This window comes from Neolamprologus multifasciatus, chromosome 15 (assembly GCF_963576455.1).
Source record: "Neolamprologus multifasciatus chromosome 15, fNeoMul1.2, whole genome shotgun sequence".
In the NCBI taxonomy this organism is placed as follows: Eukaryota; Metazoa; Chordata; class Actinopteri; order Cichliformes; family Cichlidae; genus Neolamprologus; species Neolamprologus multifasciatus.
Window position 1 is genome coordinate 17,406,584 of NC_140453.1, and position 20,499 is coordinate 17,427,082.

Genomic DNA, 20,499 nt, shown 5'->3' on the forward strand with positions numbered 1-20,499 from the left:
CTGCGGCAAAGCAACCACAACAAGAACTCAGCATCAATAAATACAAGTAAATGCAAATATGCAGAGGACAACATAGGCAACTTGGGGGGGTTGTCAAACAGGAGGCACAATAAATTTTCATTTGGTCAACACTCATTGATCTTTTGCCTCATTTATATTTGTTACACACAGAGGCCATCTTCCCCATTTACCTCCCTGGATGCTAAATAAGGATGAAAACCAGCTATGAAAAGATGACTGAAATTTTTTTGTTTGGTCTGTCTAAAACAGTGGTCCCCAACCCCCGGGCCTCGGACCGGTACCGGTCCCTGAGTCGTTTGGTACCGGGCCGCGAGAGTTGAGGCTCAGGTGTGAAATGTATGGTTTTCAGGGTTTTTATCGGTTTTCAGCTTTATTTTGTTATCGTTTTTATCGTTAACTCGGTTTTCCTGGGTCTTTTCACGTGTGTTATGAATAAATCTTATTTTTTCGGTACCGGTAGTAGTTTTATTTTGTTGTATTTATCCGCAACACCTTAAAGGCCGGTCCGTGAAAATATTGTCGGGCATAAACCGGTCCGTGGCGCAAAAAAGGTTGGAGACCGCTGGTATAAAATAATTGTGAGCATGTTCGCCATACTGATCAACACATAGCGATGACACAGGTATTAGTGGTATAAACTTTGAAATGCATGCTTTTTTAAATTATGAACATACATTTGCAAGGATGGGCAGTCATTTAAAAAAAATTGAATGGCCATATTATTTGCTTTGCTTTTAATTAGCTTTCAAGAGAGCTTGGAGCATTACTAAGGGATTTTTTCTTGTAATATTTTTTGATGTTTGTGCAGCTCAAATCGGATTCCTTCATATTTGGTTACAAATGCAGCTACATTTAGAATAACTAGTAAAAATCTAAAATTTCAATGCCTATAAGACATAACACACAAAAAATAATCTGATCCTTAGGATCCTTATCTAAAATTGTTTAAATACAACCTCACATGAACAACAACAGTTAATGGCATATTAAACTGTATCATTATTTATTTCAAAAATACTAAGTAATAAGCCAAAATGGAGAAGCAGTGTGTGGAGCGGGTAGAAGCACATTTAGCAGCAATAACTATATTAAAACTACAGGAAAAATGCTGTCATGAGAAATCAAAAAAGTTATTAAGGAAGGTATCACCACAGAATGCACTTCTGAAAGCACACGTCCCACTGGAATATTAAAGCCTCTTCAAATAAAAGGATCAAACATTTCATATGAACTCCAGATATTAAAAATGCAGGGAGCATACCTCTCATGGACCCTGCCCCTCTCATCTCCCAGCGTTACTGTGACCGTGCGTGTTTTGCTGAGGCTGAAGTTCTTGCTATAATAATGATAGTCGGGTGTGACCCATCCCACCCACACAGAAGCAGGGTCCTGTCCAGCAAACACTCGCACTGAGTAGTAATACTGCCAATTAAAAGAAAAAGGGCAAACAGTGCTATCGGTTAATCTGAATATACAGAGAGTAATACTATAGTTTTTTTTATTTATTTGAGAATCTATGTGGATTTACAGTTGTGATGCTTCCAAAGTCAATACTTCCATCTTCTTTTGGAGGATGGCTGCAGAAACAAAAAACATGAGAGTAGATTTAAGTTATCTTACACACTGTGGGCTTTATTATTTACTTTTTTATTTATTTATTTATTATTAACTTTAAGTATAAATTGAGATGTCTGACCTGAGCTTCAGTGATTCATCCAGGAGCTTGTCTGCAGAATAAAACTCCACAGGCATGCTCAGTCTACAGTAGACCATGTCATTGTTGCTGTTTTGAGTGCCATACGTCTTGTGAGTGACCTTAAGGCAAGGAGGACTGTCGACTGTTCCGTCAATCCTCGTCACCTGAGGAGTTAATGAAACCCAAAGCGAGGGATCAGTAATATCAATGTGCCCATTAACAACAGTTCTAGTGTTTATTATAAATAGCTCTCTAGGATTAAAAAAAGCAAATCTCAACTCTGGCAGCAAACTTAAAAGGCAATAAAAACACTAATGATATTGAGAATGTGTGCACCTCAATATCAGGGTGGTCCTCAGGTACATTGAAAAAAGTGGGCAGGCGCTTGCTGAACCACATGGTGACCTCTCTGTTCATGTTAACAGCAAAGGGCTCAAAACCCTCCTGTAGACCACACATGGTGTAGTACTTGAAAGTACTGGCGTCCTTGCCCAAATTCATACGGCCGATCTGAGACATGCGGAGACTGCACACGGGGATGAATCCTGGTGTATTTAGAAAAATGTATTATTTTAACATGTGCATTTTACATGGTCATTTTAGATCTTTAGATCTTTATTTCACAACTGTACTTTATTCCTGTGTGACCATCTTTTTCCAAAGTCAATGGTTCATTTACAAAGTTATAAGCCAGTGTCACAAAGGACTTAATTAAAATGAAACACTCTTATCATTTTAAGCTTTTCTTAAAATCTTATGCAAACAAACCCAGTCAAACTCCCAGAGAAACAGGCAGAATAAATTAAGTTGGCTTGAAATACAAAGCCCTCACCATCCTCTGTCTCAAAGTCAGTGAAGCAAAGCTCGGATCCTTTACTGGTGATCAGGAGTTCTCCGTTGAGGGTGAAAATCATGGATTTGTCCTCCATGTTGATCATGCAACCAACCACGTCGCCCTTTTTCCAAGGATGTCCAAAGTAGCGGCTGCCTGCATGCATACGTCGTCCCTTGAAAAAACATAATAAGAATCACATGTTTTTGTCTTTGCTAATAAACGGAACAACAATGTTGCTTAGGTTTCTGTGACTGTGACTGTAGGTATTGTTAAAATGTAAAAGATATAATATACGGTGAAATCCTGAATTTAGAAAGTTTATGGCTGAACTACACATATTTTGTTACTCTTATAACCATGCAGTAGTCTCATTTTTAGATTCTAATTAGTGTAGCAATGTCCATGACGATACATCTAAAGTATCCAGATCTTTCAAAAAGTTGCCTTCAGACAACTTCCCATGACTAGTTTTAAAGAAAGGATACATGCAGTTTACCCGATATCCATCAAAGACGAAGGCTTGGTCGTCTACTCCGAGCTCCACATCAGGTCTGCAGCCTGGTCTGGCCCAGCCAACCCTCATGTCTCCTCCACTCAGAGCCTCAAACTCAAAGTACCACTTCCCCGTCTTCACCGCGTAGGTCTGCTCCACGCGGAAGAAGCGTATCGTCTCGATGCTCTGATCATCAAGCATGTGCTCAACTTTAGGCAAAGATACGAAAACCAGAGGATTTAACACCATGGATACACATGCTCATATTTTCAGTACTACTATTAGACTTTACAATCAATCCATAGCTATAATGAGGATTCGTCAGTGCCGGCTTTCAGATTGAAGAAATGTGTAAAAATATTGTATGCATAACTATGAGTTGTACCACATATATTTGTAGTATATTAGCAAAATCTGTGCGCTCCTAAACATTTACAAAACCTTAGGTGAAAGCAGTGCTGTTGCTGTGGCCTTTGAACATACAGTAGATGGTCCTGTATCAGTTTTAAGAGCTTTAAATGACTGCGGTGTCAGCGCCAGGGTCTCACCCTCTTGATCTGGTGGGTCGATCTCATATCCATATCCAACCATAGTCCTGATAGCTTCTCTCAGACTGTCCCTGTTAGATTTTTTGGTGCGTTCATCCAGTAAAGCATATGGCACCAGGCGAGGATTACGCCTGCTCTTCAAATCCTACCACAAACAGTGACAAGAAACTGTACTAGTGGGCTAAAGTCATTTAAAATTAACGGTAAAAACAATACATGAGTTTCATTTTCTCCATTTCAAATGCTGCATGAACTTTACCTGCTGGATGCCATAGGTCCATCCTTGTTTAATTCTATCTTTGGCCCACACATTGTGCGCATTTTCGGCCAGTTTATCAACTAGAACCTCTTGACCAGCATTCAGTCTCACATCAGAGAGTTCCAGTGGCGCAGGCTTATATCCATTGGACATCATGTAGCTACAGATGATATTGATAAGATAAGATACGGGTATCTTACAATCCAACTTTTCCCAAAAAGTTGGAACTCTCTATAAAATGTAAATTAAACAAAGTGCAATGATTTGCTGATATATATATATATTTTCAAAAACATATTTTAATTGCAATGGAGCACAGAAAGATCTAAGATTTTAAGAAATTATTAGTTTGTTTTAAATTTAATGACAGCAACACATCCCCAAAAAGCTGGGATAGGGTCAGAATTACTACTCTGCAGAATCCTCTCTTCTTTTAACGAGAGTCTGAGGAGACTGCTGTACCTCTGAGAGGAATGTAGTTTCATTCTTGTCTGATATAAGATTCTAGCTGCTCAACAGTCCCGCGGATTTTGTCATAATGATGCTTTCAGCTGGTGAAATGTATGTCTTGCTGAAACATGGAAAGGCTTCCCTGAAAAAACCCAAACTAAAACAATTTGTTTTCCTTGCTGTAAGTAAATTATGGATTTTCAGATCATTGCATTTTGTTTTTATTTACATTTTACACAGCATCCTAAATTTTTTAGAACTGGGTTTGTACATAAAAAAGGACACTGATTATATAAATGCCTCTAAAATTCAGCATTTTTTTGTTGTTGTATCTGATAAAAAGATACATAGAACTATAATATAACTTAAATTTATAGGAAGTCTTACTTTTTGGGTAATTTGATTTTCTTCAGATCCTCTTCAGCGTGAATATTAACCTGGGCAACATGGCATCCCAGGGCTAAAAGGGTCCTGAGGATAAAAGGAAGAGCGAGAAAGTCTATAACCAGCATCAATATTCAAGCTTCATTACATTATGTTAGATGAAAATGATTCTTCTGAGTGAGTTCTAAATTTTTAACACTGTTCATTAGACACTGATAAATCTCCTCCAATCAATATAATAACACTGAACAGCACTCAGGTTGGGCTGCGTGGAAAATGCCATTTGGGTCTCAAACTAGATGTAATTGACAAACTGCATACCCAGTTAAACTTTCCTCTAAGAGGCGGGCGTTTTATTGAGCCAAGCCAAATGTTTTTACAGTGAGATGACTCATTAGTTGGCTCAAATAAGCTTTGGATCCAATATTTGTTAAAAAATCAATAATGGAATTCACTCAGGAGATGCAAGTCATTACAAGCACCGCTTTAATCTTAGCCTTAATCTGCTTTTGCTCAGCATTCAGGAGGGAGGTAACTGGATTATCCAGAGGACAGCCCAGGCCTTACTTTAGGGTTTCACTGGACATCTGCAAGTTGTAGTTCCTTTCAGTTTCAGGCAGCTTGGCGAAATCCACAAGGCAAGGGTGCTGCCTCTTGTTGTCATCACGAACCTGGGAAAAAAAAATGAAAAAAGGTAGCAGTCAGGTGTTACTACTGCATGTGTCATCTCACCACACCCACTGTTTGCTCTATGAACCTTCTTGTCTTATAGATTTATAAGCAAAAATGGCTCAGAATTCAGAACCGCAGCTGAATTTATCTGCAGTTGTTGCTCAGAGATGCAAATTTTGTTTGTTTTTCTCTGCCTAATTCGGGCCTCAGGTGTTGATTTTTTTTCTTTCCTTTTTAAAATAAAGTGAGATAAGCCCAGTTCAGAGAATAGACTCGGCTATCTGTGAGAGTGGATGGGAGGAAATTTACAGCTGCACGCAGAGTCTCAATAAGACGCTGCCAGTGACTCCTCCTGATAATGCACTCTGCTGCTGACAGCAGTTAAATAGAAGGGAAGTGCACACGGGGTATGAAAAATACACAGTAAACCAATACACAAAGATACAAAGCAATGATGCTGCGTTCAACTTTATTATTGTCTTGATCCAAATACTGAATCTTCTGTTTGTCCAGAGAGTCTTGGGTTGTGTGCAATGTCACTCTGAGCTCCCTGAGCTTGTTACAGCAAAATGAAAACATTAAGCAGCTGCTTGGACCTAAAGATTGTCCCTAATGAACTATAGGACCTGGGCTAACCCCAAATGAAGCTTTCTCCCAGTCTTAATTAATCTGAATGTCATACTCTTGGAAGGTGAAACGCTCATTAAGTTTGCTAAATGGCCACTGTTGCGATGACAATCTTGTTGGGAAATGATTCTGTGATAACCACACTACAGTACAAAAGAGGCAGCATGTGTGATCAGACTTCTAACAAGCTGTTCCGCAGTAAACAGACTGACAGGAAAATGATGGGAGAATGATAGTGGAAAGCAGTGCAGACAGGAATGATTAAAATGTCTTTAGATACAGAGGACTTCAATTATAGTTACACTGAGCAATTTAGAGATTGACAAACAAGCTGAGTAACATAAAATTAGATACTCTGCATGAGTTGATTTGGCACCGTGTCAAATAAAGGATTTTTTTTATTGCTTGTTGGAGTTTTTCTAACATTGATGAACTTTATTACAGATTTGTTTTTTTGAGGTTAAGCTTGAATCTTGCATCGCTCTATTTTAAGTTTTTGTTGTTTGCTTTTTGTTACGTTTTGGATAAAACATTGTTTATATATGTTATTTATTTTCAACCTTTCATTTAAAACAGTGAATAAATTTAGCTCCCAGTTTAATCAAGTAATGGCACATTTAATTAATTATTTAATGATGTATTTCATAACTCTGGCACTTATGGCCCTCCACAGCTTTCATTATTCACAAGCGTATTATGTGTAATACTTTCTTGGGAGATATCAAGTGTTGCCATACAGCTGAAACCCTCCTCCTTTCTATGAAAATAAGCACCTCTATGTTACAGGCAAATTAGAGAAACTTGAATGCAAACACTAACATGCAAATATTGCATGGATCCATTCCACTTTATCTATGTTCTTAAGTCTTACAAACACTCATACTTTCTGAAGCAGTGAGATCTTCAGACGCCATCGCTGACATCACTTGCCTATAAAGGAACAAGCCCTGAAACGTTCTTCATCAAAAAAAACTTTTTGGATTTCTCGACACACACTCTGAAGCTCGACACATTACATCCCATCACTAGTGAGTAGAATTTACTCAGTTGTAAGCTTAACAATTTCACGTGAGTGTCCTTTTTTCCCCTCTAGCTATATATGTTAACAGGCCATTATACCTGTAGTCAGGGACTGAAATCTTCAAATTAATGAGCCATTAACAAGCATTTCAATTTTGACCACTTGAGTTGACCTTTATCAGTGTTTCCAGACATACCAGATAAATATATTCCAGATGAATCACAGGTTTACCTTGCCATAGGTCCAGCCCAGTTCAATCTTGTTCATCCCCCACAGTTCGTGAATGTTTTCTGCCAGCTTGTCCCGGATGTTCTCCAAGTGAGGGGGAAGAACAATCTGCAGAGAGAAGGGGAACAGATGGTACAGTTGGATTCAAAATTATGCTGGACAAAAAAAAAGGCTGACAAATGAAAACCGTTCTTCCTCATGTCTATGCAATTGTTAGATCCCTAGGGGTTATGCCAAGTTTCCTACCCTTTTGTTACACTGAGGTAGAAAGTCAGCACCTATTTTCCATTTGTACTTCAGAGCCACTTCTGCAGCACTGAATGTTAAATTACAGGTGCGTAACACAAAATGAATTCCCTGAAACCGCTGCTGGCCCAGTAAACACCTTTGTCTTCTTTTTAAACAGCACTCAAACAAGAAGGAGCAGAAGAGAAACAGCAGCAATCATGTACCCATCATGGACATTTTATAGCACACTTTTTAGAACCAGAGCAAACCAACCAAAAGAACTAGAATATAATTTTACTGTATATTCAACGCAAGTGTTCACACCGCTGCTTTTAATTTTCTTGGGTGTAACATCACTTTAACATCTCACCTGACTGGTGTCAACAGGAGTGGGGATAAAGGAGGCCTGAGAGAGGAACTGGGTGGTTCCCAGCAGATCACGGACCCCATCGTGGTCCCTCTTGTACTCCTTCACAGGCTCTACATGCATCTTCTCTTTGGGCAACAGTGCTTCATAACACGGAGAGTAACCGGCAGGTGGCAAGAACTTGAAATCTCCATGGCGACCGCCTAGCAGGAACCGGACCCTGTGATAAGACATTGATGACGATAAAAGGCAGAAAATAACTTCAGCTAACATCCGTCTACATCTCTGGCATTACATAATATCAGGCTCGCAGTAGAGACTTAAATGTTCTTCTTTGGTTATTTTCATTTTTTTATTTCATTGTTTACTGGTATGCTGTAGGGATAAAATGTAAGATAAAGCATAACACATCACATAAATTTAAACCAAATATAACTTCATTTGAAAGGAAAACATTTTAAGAAATGGTTTCAGGTTTATTTTTCCCCTTTTGGTATGACCTGTTCTGTCTTATTAAGATAAAAATTAAGATACCAGGAAGCTGCAGCACAGTAACAAAATTACTTCAATTTGGTGCTATGCCATTGGTTTTTGTGTGAACCTACAAAAGTTCATAAGGTGCAAATTCATCAAGAGCCTCAGCAAAAACACCCCCAAATAAAACTAACATAATTTCTGTTGAAAATGCCTTTACTGATTATGCTGGAATTATAAATGCAGAGCCTTACTTTACACCTGCAGAGAAGCTGACTACAGGGAAGAAGAACTTGTCTGTGTTGAAGTCCTCGAACATGCCCTGGACAGGCTGCCCGTTGATCCTGAAGGACATACTGGGAGCTCCCAAATCCAGACAGCAGCTGACCACATCGTCTGAGTTCAGCAGGTGCTGGTTAATGGAGGCCACGGCCCTTGGGATTCGGCCTAGACAACAGCGTGCAGAGACAGATAGGGAGGATGGATGGCTGTTACAGCTGCAAAGTCATTGCAAATGTAGGGCAGGATGATGGGCAAGGAGAAGAGAAGAGAGCAGAGAGGTTGGGAGTTGGGTGGTGAGTGCTTTAACAGGAATGTCAGGAAATGGATGAGGGGAGGTGATGGGTCTTTTAGCAGATTTAGAAGGGAAGTGAGGTGAAATAGTTTTTATGCTGTTAGGCTGAGATTGAAAAAGAGAGGGACTAAGAGACTTATACCCCTGAAGCACCAAGAGGACAAGATATGGACTCAAACTACTGACTGGTTCCTTCCTCTTATGCAGAAAGAAAAAAAAAAAACTGCAATCAGCTGGCACTTTCAGTTTAAATGCAAACTGAATAAGTACGGCATGCATATCAAAATCATTCGAGACATTGCAAGGCTTTTCAGAAGATGTAAAAGAGAAGTCTAACAGGTAGAGGTTGGAAAGTGGAATTTTATATCAGTGTCCCAAAGATGAAAAAGCAAAGTAAGGAGGGGACAGCAGGCTCCTGCATTATTCACAAAAGGTTCTGTCAGGGCAAAGTCCTTCAATAACCCTTTTTTAATTCCACAAACTTGGAGTTACCTAACTGCAGTAGTGCAGAGTAGCATGGAACAAATTTAACAGTTTATATTATATAAAGACGAGATAACAGAGCAAGTCAAAAGCCAGACTGTGCTTTTTTCAGCTTTCCAGGCCCATCAATTTTGCCTTTTTGCAGTAAGACTGTCTTTGACTGCGCATGGTTCCTAGTAATACACGACACATGGACAGAATAAGGCCAATGGGCCAGAACCAGACCGCTAATCATCTCAGTCTGAACCACAAGATCTTAAAAGAAAAATTAAATAAACAAAATAACATGATTCAGAGACAGATCTCTGAAGTTTCTCAATGTGATTGACTTCACTGAGTCTGTAGCATTACTTCATTGAATTCTAGTGCTGTTAATTTTATTAGTGACTCTAGTGACAGGGAGTAGTGCAGGAGTAGGCAACTCCAGACCTCAAGTGCCGGTAATGAACTAATCATTTGACCCAGGGTGATATCTAAAACTAGCAGGACAGCAGCCCTCGAAGCCTGGAGTTGCCCACCCCTGGTGTAGTGCCTACCAAAAAAAACCCTGCTTAGATGTAGACTCGTTAAAATGTTAATTTAAGTGGGTTTTTTTTTTTTTAAGGTTTTCATGTAATACTTTCATTGTTGGCGGCAAGCTGTAAAAACATTACCTTGTAATTACTGTATCATTTTCTCTTAGTTTGATGTTTAGGGGAAAGGGGTTGGGTGAAAACATGGAGTTTATAAGTTATAAACTCTTTATTCAACACACCTTGTTTTGAACTGAGGACACAAGAGTCAGTCATGTGATATCTCTTTTATGGCATGTGTGATGTCTGAAAGAAGACACTGCCTAGCAGTTTCCAGGAAAAGAATAGAACCAAACAATGGAAACCCAATCAGTGATAATGGCTATCTGATTACTCAATTTCACAGTTCCACAGACCTACACAACAACATCATTCTTGTTTTGTATTTATAGTTAACCTCTGCACAGATTCAGCCTCTCTTCAGCTTCAGTATGATAGCTTTTCTGTCAGGAGGTCATCAGTTATCCAAGATGCACCGTTGGTTTTCGTCCATTATGACACACTACATGAGATAAAAACCTTTTTTGTGCATACTGCCTATTTTCATTCTCAAACTGATGTGATACCCTGACTCACCATGAATCATCCAGATCAGTGCATAAACTGTTTGTTGTCAGGTAGATTAAACGTAGGATAAAAACAGCACCGAACCTTAAGATTGTATGCATCTAGACTAAATATACATTATCTCTATATTTTCTTACATGTATGGATTTTGAATTTCAACCACATATGAGATCTACCAGCAGTGAAATATTAAATTAAGATGCTCACCTGACCAGAGATGCAGTCCATCAAAGCTGTAAGAGTACAGGTCATCTCCAACACCGTTGCCTCCCCACCCTTCTCCTCCACCGGGGTACGGAGCATAGCCTTTAGTGTTGGCCCAGCCTACCCTCAGGTGGGTCGGCTCATTGGTTACAAAGTGGTCCACTTGGTCAATGACCAGCTCATAATACCACTTCTTATACTGAGCTGAACCTTCAGCTATGCCCAGGAAGATATTTGGTCTCATACTGGAAATGAAAACAGGGAAAGTCAACGCTGGATTGAAATCGTCACTCCAAATTTCCACTCTTTAATCAGCTGTGTATACTGGGGTTACTGCATCCAGCAGCGGTGCAATACTTTAAATTCTCTACCTCTGAACATCATTGACCAATCGAGTCTGAAGCAGCAGGTCCCTATTGGGAAGGAGGTTGTCACAGATCAGATTCTGATTGGTTCTCACTGCCACTCCATTGCATACACAGAGGGAACAAAGGACATCCAGGATCTGACAGAGAAAAAGACAACACTTGTGTCAGACACTTTTCCCTTTTTGTGTGAAAATATGTCACACATCCACAGTGTGTCAGCGTTTCACATGCTCCGAGAGGAAATGATTAGTTATTCAGACAGATTCTCTGCAAGCTGTGATGCTTGGAGCACATTCACAGTACGCAAGAGGGCCTTCAAGCAGAACTATCGTCCTCCACCTGCCATTCATGATCAGCAACTGCTGTTTACAAGAAAGCTCTTTGATGTCTTCTAACAAGTAACAGTGTAAATATTAGGAAACTGACATTTAAACACTGTATACACAACACTCGGCTGGAACAAGTGAAACCATGATAAAGATTTAAGTACAGTTTTAAAACCTAGTTTGACAGCTTGATGTTTTTTAACAGTTGTTGAGGCTTTATAATCCAATGAAATGTCTTTAGTGTTTAGTGTTGGTGTTTAAAAAAAACAGAGCAACTGGCACCAAAGTTGATCCCAATTTGGACTAGACCACAACGAAACACTGGATATAAATCTTTAGAATTCCGTAATGGCAAGGAAAGATGTCTCCCACTTCTGCCCGCAAAGGACCAACCAACAGCCAAAATGTGACAATGACTGAGCCAGTTGTGTTTTTGCACTGACACAGTGGAGCATTTTCCTTAGCCAAGTGTTTTCATGATGCAAATTCGAACAGCATTTGTTGATTGCTCTGAGAAAAACCAGAGACAGTGATTGTGTTGGCACTTCCAGATTGACCCAATAAAGAAGTGGTAGCTGTAGAACTATAAACTTGTCATGTAAAAACCTTATATAGAGGAAATCAAACCACACTTCCGCATTTTTAGTGGTGATTGATGATTCTATGTATGCATTGGCAATCCTAACTCAACTTTGACTTCAACAAATCCTCAGCCAAGGCATAAAACCAAAGCAGTCTGTCTGTCTACCAGCAAGAGCATTGCGAAAACTGCCAAGGTGAATTGTCTATACTCCACGAGGAGCATGGACAAAGGAAGAACCTGTGAAATGTTTGGTGTGAAGCCAGGTTGTTTCTCTAAAATTAGAAGATATGGCACTAGACTGGCATTGGCACAAAAAGCTCCTTTCTTGTACCTTTTCTAACCTAATATTTCTGCGTACCTTGTGGTTGCGTCCATGCTTGTAGAGCAGAGAGACGATGGATTTAATGTGACCTTTCTGGATGATGTTCAGAGCTTCTGGGCTTTCTACCAAGATACAGTGGAGGACTTCCAGAATACCTATAGAGTTACACAAAATGTTTGTCATTTAACAAAAGAAACATTTAGACCACATCCCAAAATCGATAGCACATTTTTGTCCTTTGCGCGCAAAAATCTTTAATTGTTTTAGGTTTTTTTCCTCCTCAATTTTTCCACTGAAAGTTTCTCATCATACCTGATGAAGACTCCAGTCTTTCGAGTTTGCTGACCAACCAGTCCAATTTTCGGGAAAACTGGGTACAGTTGTTCCGGTTTCCACGAATCAGTGCAGCTTAACAAACAACAAAGATTTCACAAAGAAAATATTAATATTATAAAAGTGCATTCAAGCAGCAGAATATCAGGTGACAATTTGACTTTGATTAATGAATAAGCGTCAGGTTTTCCTGATACAACATGTGCATATGAAAACTCATTAAATCTGAATAGAAAATACATGAGAAAAATTGTAAAGGCACTATTAACCCAAGACCTCCCCCATAAAAAGTTGAGGTGTATTCTCTTGTACCAGCCTCTACACCTGTGGGTGACATTAAGAAGTCTCTTTATCCATATACTGTCTCATTTCTCACCATTTAGATTCAGGGACAGCAGACGGATAATGTCTGTGAAACACTTTAACAGCCCTCTGTTCCAAAGGAATACTGATGGGTGTCTAATCTCCTTTAATTCTGTGCTCTCAGCCAAGCTATAGTTCAAAATGAACACATGGCTAGATCCACAGTTCGAGTCAAGGGCAAGGATATTCACTGTGACTGATGTGAATGTGAAATTCAAAGGTCAAAGACAGGCAGGAGAACCTGGGGCTGCACAGACTACAGGCTTTAAACCATGGTTACATAATCATACAGTGTATTAAGATATACTGTAATATTGCTAAGGCTTTAATGAAGACATAAATTTAAAGTCAAACGATTTGTCCCATTGAGTCCAAGAACAATTATATCTCATATCATCATTAAAGAAATAAATGACAAATAAGGAAATAAGTAGATTGTTCAGTCAGAAAATAAATGCGACAAAGCAGCCATATTTATTTTATTAATGTGTTTATCCATTTTAATATTACTCAGTTTTTGCACACAAGACATTAGAATGTGTGCCTCCTTCAAGACGTCTGGAGAGCTAATCACGAAGACTGCTTCAAGAGTAGAAGGCTGTGTTAAAGAATAGAAGCGGTCATACCAAATATTGCATTTCAAGCTCATTAGAATTGCACAAACTCTGTTTTTGCCCTTAATAATGTATTTCCACATATTTGTAGACATGTTTCAATAAGCTGCTATAGCCATTTCCCATTTCCTAGCAAAATATAAAAAAAGAGGTGTGAATCAAGAAATGTGCATAATTACTGTACATCTTGCATCTTGTGTATTATAAATACCCACTAAAGTCTAGAATAATGCAAACCAGCCAACTAGAACATCGTTATTTCAGATCTTAGACTTACATCTGCATTTTGGAATGTAGCTTGGTGTAGACACACAGTAGAGGAGGTTACACATCTATAACTCTAGGAAAACTGGGCAAACTTTACCTGCTTAAGTTGAGTAATGTCTCCACACTAGTAAAAATCTCTACAACAGGTGGCCATTGTAAATAGTGGTGGGATGTTTTTATGTTTATCTTTAATACACAGCCTGACTTAACTTCTGGGGATCGTAACTTTTTAGGGCTTCCAGCCAGGATATCTGGGTAGCAGAAATCCATGCTAATTTAGCCTCAAATAAGCTAATTAAATTGACATTTTCATCATATTACATCTGATGATATGTAGATTTAATTTTTGCAAATGAAATCCCTCTCTTCATAGAAGTTTGTAAAGATCATCAATAGTATAATACAGTGAGGCTCATGGAAAATTCCTGTTTGGGGTGATATTGGTGTCCATAATCTCATCATTTAACAAGCACACTGCCTACTTGGACAGATAACAGACCAATAAGAGAGAGAAGGTCAGAGCAAACAAGGCCCCGACACAATTCATCATGCAAAATCTGCTACGCCATCCTGCCTTCTGCATCCTTGAGGGTGACCTCTCTGTGGGGATGGCTAGAGTGTACTCAGAGGAGTGTATTTGTGGGTTTTGAGCATGTGTGTTTGTGTGTAATGTGTGGAAGTACATGTAGAGGAGGTGGTAATGATTACAAAGGCAGTCAAGGTGAGCCAAGTGGAAGCTGTTGATGGGAAAACTCCAATGACAGGAAAACAAAGTACCCAAGAGAAAGCGGTCTGAAATAAAACTTTTCAGGGTCAGAGCTTTAGCATTCATGGCTCAGTGTGAGGCCCTGAGAGAATCAGATAATGCCAACACCTGCGATGGCTGGCATTTTGTTAGCGATGCCATTTTGCCTTCAAATATTCAGCTCGATGCTCTATGATTATATCTACACTGCTTTCAAAACACATGTGACCTAGATGAAAGCGAAGGCAGACTGTAAGACCGCAGGAGGCACTGCGTTTACATTTAAATGTCATGTAAGTGCTGTGACCAGCTTTGAACTGCAGATGTGGAAGGAAGGAAGAAAGAAAGGAAGAAAGAAAGGAAGAAAGAAAGGAAGAAAGAAAGGGAGGGAATGGCATTGAGTGTCAATTAAATGATGCGACCAGCTGCTAACTCCAGATGTGGAGTGAGAATGTGAACAACAAAAAAAGTGAGGAAGTGAAGACAGAAGGGAGTAGAAAAAAGATAAAATAAAGAAGGTGGGAAGCGAAGGAAAGGAAGGAAAGAAATGAGGCATTAAGGATGATCTAAAAGCTACAATATGGAATGCAGGAAATAAGGGGTGGGGAGTTAGGGAGATGAGAAACATAGAAGAGAAGGCAAATTCAGTGAAGACACTGAAGGAAGATAAATACTACACGTCTACCCTGAACCAACAGCTGACAGTGTTAAAAAAGAAAAGAAAAAAGAAAAACAAACAATGTGGATATTTCATGTGATCCATCATTCAACTGTTTACCTAAGAGTTCATAAAGCAGGTTGAGAATGTCCTTCCACGCCGCGCCAGCTTCCTCCCCAGCCACCTCCCCGAAGTGGGCTGCACTGTCGTACAGGTTCATTCGATCAATGCATTTGGACAGAAGACTCAGCATACCCTGAGAAAAATAAAAGATATATACATAATTATTGTGTATTCTTTTACAAGAATTGATAATAACTGAATAGCAAGGAGCTAAACAAATACAGATGATGAAAGATTAATAGGGACTCATTAAAATACATTAAATTTATGTAACCAAAGTCGAAACATACATTCATTTAAGAACCTAAGGTTTTAACCACTTTTTCCCCCCACACACAAAAAAACACTTCCTGCATAGCATCATCTAAATGAGAAACATCATCAGTGTATGAGAGGTTTTCTTTTTGCATAGAAATTAATCACACCACCCACTCTCACCTCCTCTTTGAAGAGGTCCTGACGTTTGATGAGTGAACGGAGAAGACACTGCTTCTCTTCATGCTCCAGCTCAGAATCGGGCTGCTTAAAGTACTCAATCAAATCATTCAGTGTCTGTAGCACCTCTTCAACGTACCCGGCCACCGCTGTAGACTCTCCTGCTGCAATGCTGTCCAAAGCTCTGGGAGGAAAAAAAGGCAGAAAAGACAGAGAGGGTGGATCAATGTGTAAAATTTTACAAAAATTTAGTGTGGAGCTTTTGCTAGAAGCACAGAGAACCCTCCTATAATTACTTGATGAAGTTGGTAAAGAGGAACGTGGTGTTACGGATGATGCGTGCAGCCCGAGACTCCTCATGTTGACAGCGCTGGAGGATGAGCCCGTCATCCATGTGGCCCTCAGAATGTAGGCAGGCCTAGCAAGACAAACACACATGTGAATATTAATTTTTAAAACTAGAATGCAACAAGATGCCAGTAACCTGCTGGAAACTTCTGTCCTGTCAGACTTTTGAAAACTAATCTGTGTAATATCTCAAATATTCTAAAATAAAACCTAAAATGAACAGGTGTAAGAACGAAAAGCATATATGTAATCACTTTTTGTGATGTGCGAGTCTTCTATGGCTAGTGAGTTTACAACACCAATGCTCAGTGAAATCTGACTTACTGTAATCAAGCAGCCTAATTAAAAAAGACAGGGGGGTGGGGGCAGGATTTAAGTGTAAACCCACCACCCGTCACCTCCAACATGTCTGGTGCTTTGGCATGCGGCCATGGCTGCAAGGTCTGCCTGGCGCCAGCACGACGTGGTATTTGATGTCCCTGGACAAATGCCCGTCGATGAGCAGCGTTTATATGCCACCCTAATCCTTCTGTCTTACCCAAAACTAACTGTCACCCTCCACATGGCCAATTATCACGTTTAAATGGGTTTCAGCCTCATGTGCACTCCCTGTGTGTCTGCAGAAGAGATGGGAGTGGAGTGCGGGTGACCACATCTGATGTATCCAAGGCTAACATTTTTAATGCATGCTCAATCATCCAGGTAAGGAAATCCCAAAAAAGTTGATTCTGTTCATCTGGATGTAGCGTTTTCTATTTTGTCACTCATTCATATGACTTCTTCAGTCTCAGCTGACTGCAGGTTTCCCCAACCTTATAAACAGTACATTTGCATAATGACTGACACTAGCACCATTGACTAACAATGGGCTGTGAGGTCAGTTTCATGATCATAAATATGCATATTGTCATGACCAGTCACAGAGAGCTGGGGAATGGCTCCAATCACAACACTGTAAGATGGTGAAAGATGTGTCCTTAGGCCCCCTCCTTGATGGCCTCCTTGACTCATCGCTGAAACCAGCGCTCCTCCCTGTCCAGGATGTGTACATGCTCATAATTGAAAGAGTAAACTGGCCTATAGGTGTAAATAGACTTAGCTGGTTGGGTGTTTGAAAAGCCAGCCATATTGCCCACTGCTCTGACTGTGTGTTATTTGCGTATGCACTCATTGGCTTTGAGGAATGGCAGGCATTTATGGTCATGTTGTAAACAGATGGCAGCTATATATATTGCATATTTGTATCACTACAGTACGGTTGTTTACTCATGCTAACCATAAAAAAAGAACCCCCCCCCCCCAAAAAAAACCAAAACAAAAACAGGTGATTATCCAACCATGCAAAGTGAACAACTGCAACAAACCCAGAGTTTTACTGTCTGTGAGTTACTTCCTCATTTCTCTGTGTAGGTTTTCAGTCATTCACATCATGGTAGTCTGAGGAGCTTGAAAAGAAGTTGTACTTTGTGAAGTCCAGTCCCCTTCTTTTCTGCTTAATTTGCACCATTGAAGTAAAGTATCGACTGGCTTATATATCATTAGTTGGAGCAGATGAAGGGGCCAGTAGCAGAAGTGCTCTGCTCAAGAACTTCATTATACCACCTTGATTACTTTAGTGTACAATATGCTGAGATGGAGTATTTTTTTCCAATAAAGTCATTTTAGCATAAACACACAGGAAACCTGGGGCCGGTCAGCAGTACTCCTTTTGTTTATTGGTCATGTAAAATATAATCAAGTGACTAACGACAGTACAGTGCGCTGTGCATATGGAGGTTGAAGGGAATTTGGTGCAAACTTATCAAAAGTTTGTCCTTGACCAATAAAAAACAGATAACCTGGCTATTTTCATAGCAGTTATTTTGACATTCAGCATAAAGAGAGATGTAATAATTAATATTTGTTATGGTCATGTTCAATTCAGGTGGGCATAGCTGCTGGTATTGCACTTAATGGAATGGGACCGTAATTACCTTTATCTTAAATATGTAATATGTAATTATACCCTATGAAGGGTCAAAATAAGCGTGAAGAAGATCTATTCAGCTTCTAATTTGATTCATCTAAATAAACATAAACAACGTGTATTTTATGTATTGTTTTGTTGTGACAGTCCTGCAGGGACAGAGCCCTGGTCAATTTATTAAAATTAAACTATTCATTAAATGGTCCATCTACATCCCAGCTACATTAGTAAAAGTTACTGCAAAGTCTATTGATGCATACTCAATCATCTAGGTAAGAAAATCCCAGAAGGCTGATTTTATTCAAGGCCAAATCCAAGTTTTAAAAGAAAAAAAATGCATTTACCCTTCTTTTTAGGGGACCAAGACGAGATGATTTGGCATCTGGCGCCTGGTAGGACAGCCACAGTCCTGTTGCCACATGCATGATGAAGCACACAGAATCTCCGTACTTAATCTCTGGCACGCCCATGCCATCAATGTCCCTCTTTGGGCCAGTATCTCCCTTTTCCTGTAGCAGGAACATACACAGATTAGCAAAGAGACTCAGACGGAAATAAAATCACTCACACACACACACACACACACACACATATATATACACACACGGGCATGCATATATATAAGCCTGGAAATGTGACAAATGAAGATGTATTGTGATTAGATGGTAATCAGAGATGCCGGTTGCGGAGAATGCATTCATTGGCCTGCCAGGAGGTTGCTGCTGGCCTCATTAGCTCTGCTACATTTCTGGCACAGCAGAGATGGAGCGATGCCACTGATTGCAGTTGACAGCAAGTAGCGAGAAACATATTAAAGCCAATGTTCAACATGGCGAAGCTTTGACCTTTCCAGATACAGGAAATAGCAGGCATAGGGGGTGTGGATAAGGGATGGAGGAGAAGAAGGTTATTAAACAATCTATATTCTTCTAAAGAAACATGAGTTCTAAGTAAGAGCAATGTTTTGCTGCATTGCCAGGAGTACGATAGGAAAGACTTTGAAGTGATGCGAGTCAGAGGGATTTTTACACTGCATCCACTGGGGATAAAGGGATATCCATAGGAACAAATGGAGCTCTGTGAAGGTGACTCAGTGTGCACTTTATGTGGTTGTAGCCATTTTAACAAAGGATAATAACTATGGATTGTTCACATATAAAAACAGTAAATCTCCCCCCACCCCCCACCCCCAAAAAAAGCTGGATCTCTTCAGGTAAGGGAGGTTCAGCACAAAAATACATCTAAATTTAGTCTTTTCTCCTATTGGGTGTTTTTTTTTTTAAGTCACAGATCAACAGAAAGAAAAAATACACAACCTGTAGTTTTATCACACTCCTGTGCTACCTTCTACTTATACAACAGTGTGTACCATATTCATGGGAATAAATAAAAGACTTTTCCCATTACTGTTTCAAGTAAACCGTGTGCTCCTCTCTCGTGGTTATATCCAGCGTCAAGTCATTATTTTTGGACTACATGCTATCAAATGAGAGCCGCACAAACCCTCAGAGTTCAACAGAGTGAGAGTGGGAGAAAAATGGATGTGCAACTGCAGGAAAGAAATGACTAAAGGCAAATAAGAGAATACAAAGTAGGTATCTAAAAAAACCCACTATCAGTGCATCATAATTATTTTTAATATTGCAGTGGTGAGGGTGAATTTATTTTTTCTCCCTAATTGAAAACAGCTACAGTATATGCAAACCAGATGCAATTGCACATGGACAACATGACTGCCTGCTCCAACGTTTACAGTGTTGTCAACTCAGCAGCTATGAAAAGGTTATTTTATAGTGGAATGGCATGAGCTCATTAAGGGCTTAGAGACTCGCTTTGGGAGTTGTTGATGAAGTAGTCAGGGTGAGATATTTTGAGTCCTCTTTTAATGAGGTTAGTTAACTAACATTTATTTACACCAACCCCCCAGAACGGCTTCCAGATCTTGTAACTGCCTTGCTCAAAGTGCACATAAGAGTTAGCTTTAAAACAGATAGTATACAGTGTTGTGAAAAAGTATTTGCTCCCTTCCTGATTTTGCATATTTGTGATACTTTAAAGTTTCCGATCATCAAGGAAATTTTAATATTAGACAAAGATAACCAGAGTAAATACAAGCGGGAGTTTTTAACTTATGACTTTATTACTTAAGGTAGTTATTCAAACCTGCGTGGCCCTATGTAAAAAAAAAAAATTATTGTTCCCTAAACCTTGTGCACATCAAGATGTTTTTGTACAATCGCTATCTTATTTCTGAATCATAAGAATCACCTTAATAGAGGCAAGTGAGGCCTGCAGTTCATTAGATGTTATTTTGGGCTCTTGTGTAACCTCCTGGATGAGTCGTT

General features: G+C 39.5%; 1 protein-coding gene across 9 annotated transcripts in view; it reads right to left on the reverse strand.

Annotated features, from left to right (window-relative positions):
* ryr3 (ryanodine receptor 3) overlaps window positions 1–20,499 on the reverse strand; it is a 112,146-nt gene that overhangs the window by 53,627 nt on the left and 38,020 nt on the right. For all 9 annotated transcript variants that reach the window (XM_085133557.1, XM_085133558.1, XM_085133555.1 and 6 more), the window contains 21 exons: window positions 18,499–18,663; window positions 16,137–16,258; window positions 15,844–16,024; window positions 15,403–15,538; window positions 12,615–12,710; window positions 12,339–12,457; window positions 11,075–11,208; window positions 10,707–10,948; window positions 8,558–8,750; window positions 7,833–8,049; window positions 7,238–7,342; window positions 5,254–5,357; window positions 4,690–4,773; window positions 3,853–4,012; window positions 3,594–3,738; window positions 3,049–3,254; window positions 2,550–2,724; window positions 2,054–2,262; window positions 1,718–1,881; window positions 1,550–1,598; window positions 1,283–1,443 (listed from right to left, as the gene is read on the reverse strand). In XM_085133557.1, the coding sequence (XP_084989683.1) occupies window positions 1,283–1,443; window positions 1,550–1,598; window positions 1,718–1,881; window positions 2,054–2,262; window positions 2,550–2,724; window positions 3,049–3,254; window positions 3,594–3,738; window positions 3,853–4,012; window positions 4,690–4,773; window positions 5,254–5,357; window positions 7,238–7,342; window positions 7,833–8,049; window positions 8,558–8,750; window positions 10,707–10,948; window positions 11,075–11,208; window positions 12,339–12,457; window positions 12,615–12,710; window positions 15,403–15,538; window positions 15,844–16,024; window positions 16,137–16,258; window positions 18,499–18,663 (3,167 nt within the window). The remainder of the gene's footprint in view (window positions 1–1,282; window positions 1,444–1,549; window positions 1,599–1,717; window positions 1,882–2,053; window positions 2,263–2,549; window positions 2,725–3,048; window positions 3,255–3,593; window positions 3,739–3,852; window positions 4,013–4,689; window positions 4,774–5,253; window positions 5,358–7,237; window positions 7,343–7,832; window positions 8,050–8,557; window positions 8,751–10,706; window positions 10,949–11,074; window positions 11,209–12,338; window positions 12,458–12,614; window positions 12,711–15,402; window positions 15,539–15,843; window positions 16,025–16,136; window positions 16,259–18,498; window positions 18,664–20,499) is intronic.